The sequence below is a fragment of the Bufo gargarizans genome, chromosome 3 (genome assembly GCF_014858855.1).
Source record: "Bufo gargarizans isolate SCDJY-AF-19 chromosome 3, ASM1485885v1, whole genome shotgun sequence".
Taxonomy (NCBI): Eukaryota; Metazoa; Chordata; class Amphibia; order Anura; family Bufonidae; genus Bufo; species Bufo gargarizans.
In genome coordinates, this window is record NC_058082.1 from 468,595,278 (window position 1) to 468,607,957 (window position 12,680).

At 45.0% G+C, this 12,680-nt stretch overlaps 1 protein-coding gene across 1 annotated transcript; it reads left to right on the forward strand.

The window, feature by feature from the left end:
• The first annotated feature begins 2,461 nt into the window (after nucleotides 1-2,461).
• On the forward strand, nucleotides 2,462-11,062 carry ZBTB21 (zinc finger and BTB domain containing 21). The gene is made up of 2 exons (XM_044283698.1): nucleotides 2,462-4,325; nucleotides 6,286-11,062. The coding sequence occupies exon 2, from the start codon at nucleotides 6,299-6,301 to the stop codon at nucleotides 9,362-9,364; it is 3,066 nt and encodes a 1,021-aa protein (XP_044139633.1). The 5' UTR covers nucleotides 2,462-4,325; nucleotides 6,286-6,298; the 3' UTR covers nucleotides 9,365-11,062.
• The last annotated feature ends 1,618 nt before the right edge of the window (nucleotides 11,063-12,680 follow it).

A 12,680-nucleotide genomic window follows, 5' to 3' on the forward strand; every position in this document is an offset into this window, starting at 1 on the left:
CACTTTCTTATCTTACCATCCTATTTTCCCGATAATAATGACATGATGACGTTACTCTGCAGCTCTGCGCGATTATGGAGATACCACATTTATATGATTGCTGCTATATTTCAATACTTAAAGCAAAATTTTTTTTACATTTTTTTACGTCACCATATTCTGACCACCATAACTTTTTTTACTTTTGCACTGGCAGGGCTGTGTGTCGGCTCTTTATTTTGTGGGATGAGTTGTAGTTTTTATCGACACCATTTTGGGACACACCTTTTGATAATTTTTTGGAAGGTGAGGTAACCAAAAACAAGACAATACTGGCACTGAGGATTTTTATTTTATTTTTTACAGTGCTCACTGTGTAGATTGAATGATGAGATAATTTAATAAATCAGGTCGTTACGGACGTGGCAATACCAATTCAGTATTTTTTTTTAAATATGGGAATTTTTTTTAATTTTCATTTTGTTTTCTTCAAAAAATTTTAATAATACTTTAACAAAAAAAAATATTAACCCCAGATTACGCTACGCACCGCGCTGTAATGCTGGGGGTTAGGAAATACATAGTACAACCTAAATTCCACGTGAATTCTATGTGCTACATATGGATGGGGTTTTTAATCTTTCTCTATTAGTATTGTACTGCAAAATGACATCACAGTTATTACAGGTAACAATATGACATCACATGTATCACTGGTATCAGTATGACATCACAGCTATTACTGGTATCAGTATGACTATGACATCACATCAGTATAACTGTGACATCACATGTATCGCTGGTATCAGTATGACTATGACATCACATGTATCGCTGGTATCAGTATGACTATGACATCACATGTATCGCTGGTATCAGTATGACACCACAGCTATTACTGGTATCAGTATGACTATGACATCACATCAGTATGACTGACATCACATGTATCGCTGGTATCAGTATGACTATGACATCACATGTATCGCTGGTATCAGTATGACTATGACATCACATGTATCGCTGGTATCAGTATGACATCACATGTATCGCTGGTATCAGTATGACATCACATGTATCGCTGGTATCAGTATGACTATGACATCACATGTATCGCTGGTATCAGTATGACTATGACATCACATGTATCGCTGGTATCAGTATGACATCAGAGCTATTACTGGTATCAGTATGACATCACATGTATCGCTGGTATCAGTATGACATCACAGCTATTACTGGTATCACATGTATCGCTGGTATCACTATGACATCACATGTATCGCTGGTATCACTATGACATCACATGTATCGCTGGTATCAGTATGACATCACAGCTATTACTGGTATCAGTATGACATCACATGTATCGCTGGTATCAGTATGACATCACAGCTATTACTGGTATCAGTATGACATCACATGTATCGCTGGTATCAGTATGACTATGACATCACATGTATCGCTGGTATCAGTATGACTATGACATCACATGTATCGCTGGTATCAGTATGACTATGACATCACATGTATCGCTGGTATCAGTATGACATCACAGCTATTACTGGTATCAGTATGACATCATGTATCGCTGGTATCACTATGACATCACTACTGTATCGCTGGTATCACTATGACATCACATGTATCGCTGGTATCACTATGACATCACATGTATCGCTGGTATCACTATGACATCACAGCTATTACTGGTATCACATGTATCGCTGGTATCACTATGACATCACATGTATCGCTGGTATCACTATGACATCACATGTATCGCTGGTATCACTATGACATCACAGCTATTACTGGTATCAGTATGACATCACATGTATCGCTGGTATCACTATGACATCACAGCTATTACTGGTATCAGTATGACAGCACAGCTATTACTGGCATCACATGTATCGCTGGTATCACTATGACATCACATATATCGCTGGTATCTCTATGACTATAATATATGGATGCACACAATATGGATTCCAGAAGCTGTACTTCCAGTAGTTTATCAAAATCTAGCATAAATCAGTTTCATTAACAGACTGTATGACGCGTTTCAGTAGTGTCCTGCTGCCTTCTTCAGGTACAAGAAGGCGGTGGGAACTTTTATATTTTCAATGTGGGCAGCACGGTGGCTCAGTGGTTAGCCCTGGTTTCTTGCAGCGCTGGGGTCCTAGGTTTAAGGTCTCATTTACACGGACGTCGCATGTGAGGGCCGGATAGGATGCGGAAGCGTCGCAGGAAAATCGTGCGAGCAGGTACGCAATTGCAGTCAGTTTTGACTGCGATTGCGTTCCGATGTTCAGTTTTTATCGCGTGGGTGCAATGTGTTTTGCACATGCGTGATAAAAAACTGACTGTGGTCCCCAGACCCGAACCCTGAAGTTCGGGATCGGTGTTCTGTATATTTTCACTTATAACATGGTTATAAGGGAAAATAATAGCAATCTTAGTACAGAATGCTAAGTAAAAGGTCCATTGAGGGGTTAAAAAATAAAATAACTCCCCTCATCCACTTGATTCTTTGTTCTTCTTGAAGGACCTTTGCTGATATCACCACGTGGCGAGATGGAGGGAGCTGCCGACTGGGAGCCTGACGAGGCCGGGGACCTGCTGCATCAGCGGCGGCACAAGATCAGATCCAGGGGAACAACCCTTCTCTCATTACATATTCATTCCTGGTAGCAGTATGACTACATCACATGACTATGACATCAGCGTTAGTAAGACTATGACATCACACTGTTTATCTTATCAGTATGGCTATACTGATACCGGGAATAGCTGTGATGTCATACTGATGCCGGGAATAGCTGTGATGTCATAGTGATGCCGGGGAATAGCTGTGATGTCATAGTGATGCCGGGGAATAGCTGTGATGTCATAGTGATGCCGGGGAATAGCTGTGATGTCATAGTGATGCCGGGGAATAGCTGTGATGTCATAGTGATGCCGGGGAATAGCTGTGATGTCATAGTGATGCCGGGGAATAGCTGTGATGTCATAGTGATGCCGGGGAATAGCTGTGATGTCATAGTGATGCCGGGGAATAGCTGTGATGTCATAGTGATGCCGGGGAATAGCTGTGATGTCATAGTGATGCCGGGGAATAGCTGTGATGTCATAGTGATGCCGGGGAATAGCTGTGATGTCATAGTGATGCCGGGGAATAGCTGTGATGTCATAGTGATGCCGGGGAATAGCTGTGATGTCATAGTGATGCCGGGGAATAGCTGTGATGTCATAGTGATGCCGGGGAATAGCTGTGATGTCATAGTGATGCCGGGGAATAGCTGTGATGTCATAGTGATACCGGGAATACACATGATGTCATAGTGATACCGGGAATATACGTGATGTCATACTGATACCAGGAGTATAACCCCCGGTCACTGCTCTTCATCAGCAGGGTTGTCGGTCGGCTCTAACCACTGAGGTGTCAGGACTATCACAGGGAAGCCGGACTAAAGAGAATCCGCTCCAGTCCTCCCGGGTTGTAGGCGACGGCTACCATTATGGCACATTCGTGTTTCATTTCCTCGCCATTTTCAAGAACTCTGCTTGCAGTCAGTGAATGGCAGCATTCTAGTCCATATACCAGGGGGGACAGAAAACCTGTCCTGCCGAAGTCCTTCAGATATTAGAGCGAGGGTCGGGCGCGGCAGTTTTACACCGGCTTGTATGTATCCCAGAGCGCTTTACGATTCCTCATCGCTTGCGTATGACTTGATGAGGCCGCTGCGGACCTGCGATTTATGACGTGGCGCCTTCGATTGCTTCATCAATTAGAAAGGATCCAGACCTCTACCTCAGGATGTAAGTCGCAAAGTTTCCATTCACTGGCAGCAAGCAGAGATCTTGACATGGTGGAACTTTTAACAGAAAGCACAAGTTGTAGCAGTCTTGATTATGCTTTAAATAGGTTTGCACACTATCCCTGGCGCGCTTAGAACTACAACTCCCAGCAGGGCCAGGCTGAGGGCTCCGGGGGGCCACACCGCACACAGCCGACACGTCCGCCTCCGGAGCCGGCCTCTCACCAACTGTCATGGCCGCTGATGACAATAACAATCATCACTCTCCTCACAGCGGCTCCCAGCCCCGCCCCTTTCCCTCCTAACCACGCCTACAACTCCGCCGCCCACGACCGCCAGGGCCAATCAGAAGGCCGCGCACGTGACGAGCGCTCCATGCGATGACCTCATCTCTGGTGTGGGATGACGTCAAATTCAAGATGGATGGAATCACGGCGGCAGGAGAGCGCCGATGACATTTTGCGCACTGGAGGGTCGAGAGCCGTTGCGGACAGCCATTCCCGGAGCCGCGGAGTAACGGTAAGTATGTCCAAGCCCCTCTCGAGCCGCTGTCACGAGGCCGCCGTCTCCCTGACGTAACTCTGAGGTGTTTTCACCATCTTCCCGCTCCTTCTATCCTCTCTCCGAGCTGCCTGGGCTCCTCCCGCCTTTCTCTACCAGCCCTCAGCTTGCCTGCCTCCTTTTCCCCCACCGCACACCCTTCTGTTGATGGAACCGCTTTAGTGCGCGTGCGCAGCTCCTCAAAATGGCGGCCGCTGGCGCCTGCGCTGTGTGTCGAGCTGAAACGTTGGGACTTGTGGTTTCTGGAGCGGTCTCAGCGCATGCGTGCGTGGCTGGTTGTTTCTTATTGGTCACGGGACCTCCTCTTGCTGTTCCGATTGGACGAGAAGCCCGGAACCGTTACGTTGGGCTCCGGCTGCGTGGCCATATTGGCGACGTCCTCTGCTTGCGTTCTTATTACGTTTTGGCTTCAAGAAAATGGCGGCAGTTTGTTATTTATGTGGTTGAATGTGATGACGAGCTTCTGTGTAGTAGGAGGCGGAGAGGCCTGGGGTTTTCTGGACTGTTCTGTGTGATGGACAGAGCTCTTATGTATTTAAAGGGACAGCAGCACCAAAATATAGAATTGGCCTCAGTTTATTTTTCTTTATTTTTCTTTCCTTTTAAAGCAGGGTATTGTAATATATAACAATGCCCTGTTATTAAAAAATAAAAAAGTTAATTGAATTTTTTTTAACTTTTTTTTTTTTATAAATAACTTCTTACATTACCCCCCCCCCCCCAAAAAAAAAACCTGATGCAATATAGATGCCACACGGACGTCATCTGTATTTTTTGCGGACTGCAAAATACATGCGTTCATGTCGATGAGCCCTAAGTGTGTATACAGAAATGGCTGTCAGTAGTGATATCTGTACACAGGGAGGTGTTATCAGTGATAGCATTGTGATAGCATTCTCTGTGTAAGTGTGTACGCAGAGCTGTAAATCACTAATATATGTACACAGGGAGTTGTTATCTGTAATTGATAGCATTCTCTGTGTAAGTGTGTATACAGATATAACTGTAATTGATAGCTGTATACAGGGAGGTGTTATCAGTGATAGCATTCTCTGTGTAAGTGTGTATGCAGAGCTGTAAATCACTGATATATGTACACAGGGGGTTGTTATCTGTAATTGATAGCATTCTCTGTGTAAGTGTGTATACAGATATAGCTGTCAGTGATAGCTGTATACAGGGAAGTGTTATCAGTGATTGATAGCATTCTCTGTGTAAGTGTGTGTACAGAGAGAGCTGTCAGTCAGTGATAGCTGTATACAGCGAGGTGTTATCAGTGATGGCATTCTCTGTGTAAATGTGTATACAGAGCTGTAAATCACTGATATATGTACACAGGGAGGTGTTATCTGTAATTGATAGCATTCTGTGGGTAAGTGTGTATACAGATATAGCTGTCAGTGATGGCTGTATACAGGGAGGTGTTATCAGTGATTGATAGCATTCTCTGGGCAAAAGTGTATACAGAGCTGTAAATCATTAATATCTGTATACAGGGAGGTGTTATCTGTGATTGATAGCATGCTCTGTGTAAGTGTGTATACAGATATAGCAGTCAGTGATAACACCTCCCTGTATACAGCTATCAGTGATTGATAGCATGCTCTGTGTAACTGTGTATACAGATAGCGGTCAGTGGACAATGAAATCAGACGTAGCAGAGATTTAAATGAATAAATTACAAGTTTTACAAAATCTTTTCCCATCAAACTATATATCGGTCTGCTCAGCTCCTCCTGCTCTATAACCTGCAGATTACACTGCATTTCGTGGTGACAGGTTCGCCTTAAAGGCCAGTATCCTGCTGACAGGTTCCCTTTATGCATACTGTGTAGAAAGTTGCTATGAAATGTACCGCCATAACCTTCTTAGTATTTCGGGTTGAGATGACTGATTATTGTTTTTCTTTCCTCCTAAGGTCGGTTTTGACAATGGATGGGATCCTACATTATATAAATCCAGCTCATGCAATCTCTTTGCTGAGCGCTTTAAATGAAGAGCGTCTGAAAGGTCAACTCTGCGATGTTCTTCTGATTGTCGGGGACCAGAAATTTAGAGCACATAAAAATGTACTTGCCGCGAGCAGTGAATATTTCCACAGCCTCTTCATGGACAAAAACAACGAGTCCCAAAATGTCTTTCAGCTGGACTTCTGCGAAGCTGATGCGTTTGACAACGTCTTGAACTACATTTACTCTTCCTCGTTGTTTGCCGAGAAGGGAAGCCTCGCAGCTGTGCAAGAACTAGGCTATAGCCTGGGTATCAGCTTTCTGACAAACATCCTTTCCAAAACCCCTCAAGCACCATTTTCTTCATGTAAGAAGCCGGGATACCACGAAGACAACGACAATGGATCACAGAAAAGAAGTGTCATAGTCTGTCAAAAGGAGACTCCGAGCAGAGACCTTGGTCATTTACACAATGACAAAAGCCATCCGTCAAGGCTATCTTCTACTGGTAGAGCAAGCTCGGGTCGACATCACATGCGGACATCTGATTCACTTTCCAGCTTCTTGGCTTCTGAACGGAAGTGGCACGGGGCCTCTAACTCAATTGAGCAAAGCGGTTGGTCGAGAAGAAAAGCCTTTTCGCATCAATCTACATTTGAAGATGATGACGATGGTAACGAAGACCACCCCTCGGCTTCCAGCTTGTCAAGGGGAGGTGTGTCAGAGTTGTTCAGCAAAAAAACGGTGCTACCCTCTCCCAGTCCAACAGAGTCTTCTTTTACATTGCCAAAAACAGAAAGGGAGAGTCCACAAATTAAAGAGGAAGACGATGATGACATGACCTATTATCAAGGCGTTTCAGCTGCTCCTGCCAACACATCGAGCCAACAGATCGATCGCAGCGGCCCTCTTGTTAAAAGTCTTCTAAGAAGATCACTCTCCATGGATAGTCCGGTTCCTGCTTACTCACAAGCTGCCGATTTTCATTCCAGCCATGAGACGACCTTTTTTAAGACGAGCACGAAGGAGCAAGTGCCCAGCGGAATGTCTCGTAGGAACATACTGAAAGCCAGAGTCAAAGAAAAAGCGGCAGAACTTATGAGACCCATTGTGACATACTCGACAGCTACCGATACCCATCTTGAGGATGAGGTCCGCATCAAGACTGAACCTAGTAGCCCTGGTTCCGAACCTTCAGAGATCTATCAAGTAACGATAGGGGATCAAGCACAAAGTAGGACTGTCAGTCCACAGGAGGAGGCCCCTGTAATCAAGGTTAATAAAAGAAAGTTTCCAGCTGATAGGAGGCTCCTGCCTAAAAGAATAAAAATGAAAGAGAGTCCACCAGAGCCAGAAGGTGCCAGAGCAGCGGATCATTTCTCAGATTCTGACGATAGCCACGAAATGAGCATTGCGTTACCAGAAATGCACCAAGACAAAAAATTCAAATGTAAACATTGCCTTAAGATTTTCCGATCAACCGCTGGGCTTAATCGTCACATGAACATGTACCACAACCCGGAGAAACCGTACTCTTGCGACATCTGCTTCAAAAGGTTCCACACGAACTTTAAAGTGTGGACACACTGTCAGACGCAGCACGGGATCGTGAAGAACCCGTCGCCCGCGTCGAGCACACAAGCTGTTTTAGATGAAAAATTCCAAAGGAAGTTAATAGACATTGTTAGAGAAAGGGAAATCAAAAAAGCACTTATCTACAAACTGAGAAGGGGCAAAGCGGGCTTTCCCGGATCGGCAAGTAGCCAAGCACAAGCCCTGAAACGAAACTTCAGATCAAGAACTAAATCTGCTTACACCTGCAACTATTGCGGGAAGTCTTACCGGTTCCTATCCCAGTTTAAGCAGCATTGCAAAATGCATCCAGGGGAGAAGTATCAGTATGGCAGCAAACACCTTAGGCCTAAAGCTCCATCGCCTCCAAAGAGTCCTGATGATAGTAAGGAGATATTTCGATGTAGGCACTGCAATTTAAAGTTGTCTTCATTCATCGAGCAGGGAAACCATGAGCACCTGTGTCGAAACGCAACTCTCTGTCAATACTGTAGTCTTCGATTTGCCACTTCAGAACTTAAAATTGAACATGACCTAAAGTGTGAGTACAAGAAGCTTACATGTCTGGAGTGCATGAGGACATTTAAATCTTCTTTCAGTATTTGGCGTCACCAAGTGGAAGTTCACAACCAAAACACAATGGCCCCTACAGAAAACTTTTCGTTACCTATGCTTGACCACAATGGGGACATCAATAGTACACCAAGGCTGCAGCCGGTATCTGAACCTAGTAAGGGGAACAGCTTTCTGACATCAAAGGATGACGGTGTATACAGTGACTCTTCAGAACATATGAATTTCGATTCAGAGGACTCCAACTGTCTCCCCGAAGATCTTAGCGTTTCTAAGCAATTTGAAGTTAAGATCAAGGAAGAACCTATAGATGAAATGGAAGATGGCTCCGAAGCTCTCTATGGCCACAAAGAAGACACGCCCAGCCCTGAACGTGGGGTCTGGTCGTGCGAAAAATGCGGCAAAATGTTTACAGTTCACAAGCAGCTGGAGCGTCATCAGGAACTATTGTGTTCAGTCAAACCTTTCATCTGTCACGTATGCAACAAAGCGTTCCGAACAAATTTTCGGCTTTGGAGTCACTTTCAGTCGCATATGGCACAGGGAGAAGAGTCTTCTTTCAAAGAACCAGAAGGTGCTGCTCCCGTGAGCTCCCCATCCCCATCGCCTCCACCGCCACCACCACCACCACCACCTCCTCCTCCTCCACCACCACCCCCAGCAACGCTTCCACGTCCTCCTCCACTGAAAATGCAACCCATAGAAGTAGAAAGACGCAAAGCCGTTCCAGAGAAGTCTAGTTCTACTGAAAAGATGTTTGCCCCCCAAGAATCGGATACTCTTTTCTACCATGCCCCACCTCTGTCGGCCATTACATTTAAGCGACAGTTCATGTGTAAACTGTGTCACCGGACCTTTAAAACCGCCTTCAGTTTATGGAGTCACGAGCAGACACACAACTGAATCTATGGTGCTAGACTAAAGTAATGCATAGATGTTTGGGGGTGGGGAGGGCTAACCATTCCTGGCCAAAATAAGACTCTAGGTATCAGTCACTATTATTAGTGCTCCTAAAAGACTTTAAACTGTGACCCCGTAACATGGCTGGAAGTCCATCAATAAACCTTTAATTTCCATTTGACTTGGATACCCTTTCCCATCTGCATGTAATCCACCACAGACCACGGTTTCGACGTTGTGGGAGCATCTCCTTACATCTGTAACAAGACTGAATCTTTCGATGAACTGGTTTGTGGACTATGACCCAGTCTATCCTCTAGCAATAATGAATACGAGAACCTCAAGTTCAGATGGGACGAGCTTCGTAAGAAGAGGCAGCAGGTTGATGTTGTGCTACGTAGGTTAGCAGTGATAGATCGTAGCTTAGCGTGGCTGAACCTTAGACCATTGTAACTGACCAATACAATGATGGCGCTTCTTTTGTAGTCGGCCTTTGTGATCAAGAAACAAAGGTTTTTCTTTTACTGTAATTTCTTTGTATGAGAAGACCTCTGCATTTGACAGCGCTGGTTTTTATTTTGTTTCCGTAGCTGAAATGCCACTTTGGCAGGAGTTTCATGGTTTTTCTTTTCAGACATGTCGCCTTTTGCAGTTTTCTCCGTAGCACAATCTACAGTTCCTAACCCAGGACTTCTAACTGTTCTATGATCAGGTCCAATATCTTACCATGTGTGTGCGGTTTACTGCTTTTTGTTCAGTGGAAGAAGTTTCAGAACTGGAAATCTCTGTAAAGTGAGTTGTCGAAAACAAAATACACCAAGCACAACTTAAAGTTTCTCTCTCTCCGACTTTAACTGGGTTCGGGTAAATTGTATACATATTTCTTCAGAAGGTCGGAAGTGGGATGGTTGTGTGAAAAGTAAGAGGTCACAAATGTATTTGTTCTAAGAGTCGTACGTGAAATTCAGAAGTCGAAAACCTTCCAGTTTAGATACAGATGAAAAAAAAAAACGCGGAGCCTTATTGCAAAATTACATCCCAGTTGTGCAAGTAAGTGCAGTGCAGTTTGGTCACCTGAAACCATCTACTGCCACCTATAGTGTGTCCTAAAATCACAACAGACTGGCTCATGCACACGACTGTGGTTTTGGCAAAAAAAATGCGGATCGGATGCGGACCCATTCATTTCAAAGGGGCCCCAAAAGACGCGGACAGCTGTCTGCGTCCGTATGTCTCTTCCGCGGCCCAGCATAAAAATAGATAAGCTATTCTTGTCCGTTTTGCAGACAATAACAGGCAGTTCTAAAGAGGGCAGAACGTACCATTGTGCAAAATGCGGAACACACATGGGTTAGTATCCCTGATTTGCAGTTTGCGGACCACAAAAATTGCTACTGCAGAGTGCATGAGCCCGTAGTGCCAGGTCTGGTTCTGTTCTCAAATTACTAAAAGGGAGATGTCCCTGCACACACAGCTTATTACTAAGGCCTCTTTTACACATCTGTGTCCATGATAACATCTGTGACAAGACGGTCAGTGGTTCATTCGTGAAGGATACGTGTTTGGGCCGTGTGTCTGTTTTTTTTGCCCTTCGTATGCCATCAGTATTCTACGGACACTGCTAGGCTGAAAATTAATTTCCAGAGCATCTCCTACTGGTCAGACATGGAGGGCATCCGTAGTTTTCACGAACCCATAGACCAGGCATGTCCAAACTGCAGCCCTCCAGCTGTTGCAAAACTACAACTCCCAGCATGCCTGGATAGCTTACAGTTATTAGGGCATGCTGGGAGTTGTAGTTTTGCAACAGCTGGATGGCCACAGTTTGGACATGCCTGCCATAGACTATAATGTGTGTGAGGGATTCATAATCATGGAAATAGGGTATGCTTTAGTGATGTCACCACAGTCCATGGGAAACCACTGTTGAGTGAGTATACACATTAAAGTCAAGGGATGGGTGGAGACCACAGCACACCTCCGCGATTCACTGATGTGTGAAAGAGGCCTAACACTTCATTCAGAACTAAAATGGACATTTATACGCAGAGACAATACTGAGCGGGCGTTCATATATCTGGCGATTTTAAATTCGCATGGACGTTGCCTTCAAACCGTCAGTAGATTAAAGGGGTTGTAGGAGATAAGATGTGGGGTTTGTCCCTCCATCATAAGCAGGACCACTCTTGGGCATAGGTATTGCAGAATTCACTTGATTTGGACTGTGCTGCTGTACCAGAAACAGCCTATAATCAAGAGTGGCGCTGTTTCTGGGTAATACAACCCCTTTCATAAGATAGAAGCTAGAAGGCTGATAGCTCAGGCTTTATGTAAGGCCGGGTGCAGTGTGGTCGGGATGCTGTAGCAGAATGGGGGCAGCATCACGTAAATCCACGTTGGCCTGGATAAGGCCTCATGCACATGACCGTATGGCTTTTTCAGTATTTTGCGGTTCGCAAAAAATACGGATGACGTCCGTGTGCATTCCCTTTTTTGCGGAACGGAAGAGCTGGCCCCTGACAGAACAGTCCTATACTTGTCCATTATACGGACAATAATAGGACATGTTCTATCTTTGAACAGGTCCCGCACTGTGTTAAAAATACCTTTTCTTGTTCGCAAAACGGTCATGAATGGGACATTTTTTTTTGTTTTTGTTTGTGGGCCCACAGAACGGACATGGATGCAGACTTTGGCAGCCCCATTGAAATCCGCATGCGATGCACAAAAAAAGCGCACCAAAAATACAGCCGAGGCATACCAGAGTATAGCAGGTCCCCATATGCTGTATTATGGCTCTATTGTAGGGGGCTGTTGTATGGTTGTGTGCATGAGCCCTATGGGCTCATGCACACGACCGTATGTATTTTGTGGTCCGCAAAAATTCGGATGACATCCATGTGCATTCTGTATTTCGCGGAACGGAACAGCTGGCCCCCGATAAAACAGTCCTATCCTTGTCCGTAATGCGGACAATAATAGGACATGTTCTATTTTTGGGCGGAACGGAAATGGAATGCACACGCTGTAACTTCGGATTTTTTTGCGGACCCATTGAAGTGAATGGTTCCGCATACGGTCCGCTAAAAAATGGAACGGACATGGTAAGACAATACATTTGTTTGCATGAGCCCTAAGGCAGATATTACATTGATACCTCCACCGATCCCCCCCCGGCACCTGTTTTTCGGTGCCTGTCAGGTCCCCACTGATCTCTGCTTGCTGACGCCTTTTGACACAGAAGAAATGCCTGTTCAGCCAATCACTGGCCGAGGCAGGTCATTGCTGCGGATAGTGATTGGCTGAGCGGCCCTCCTGT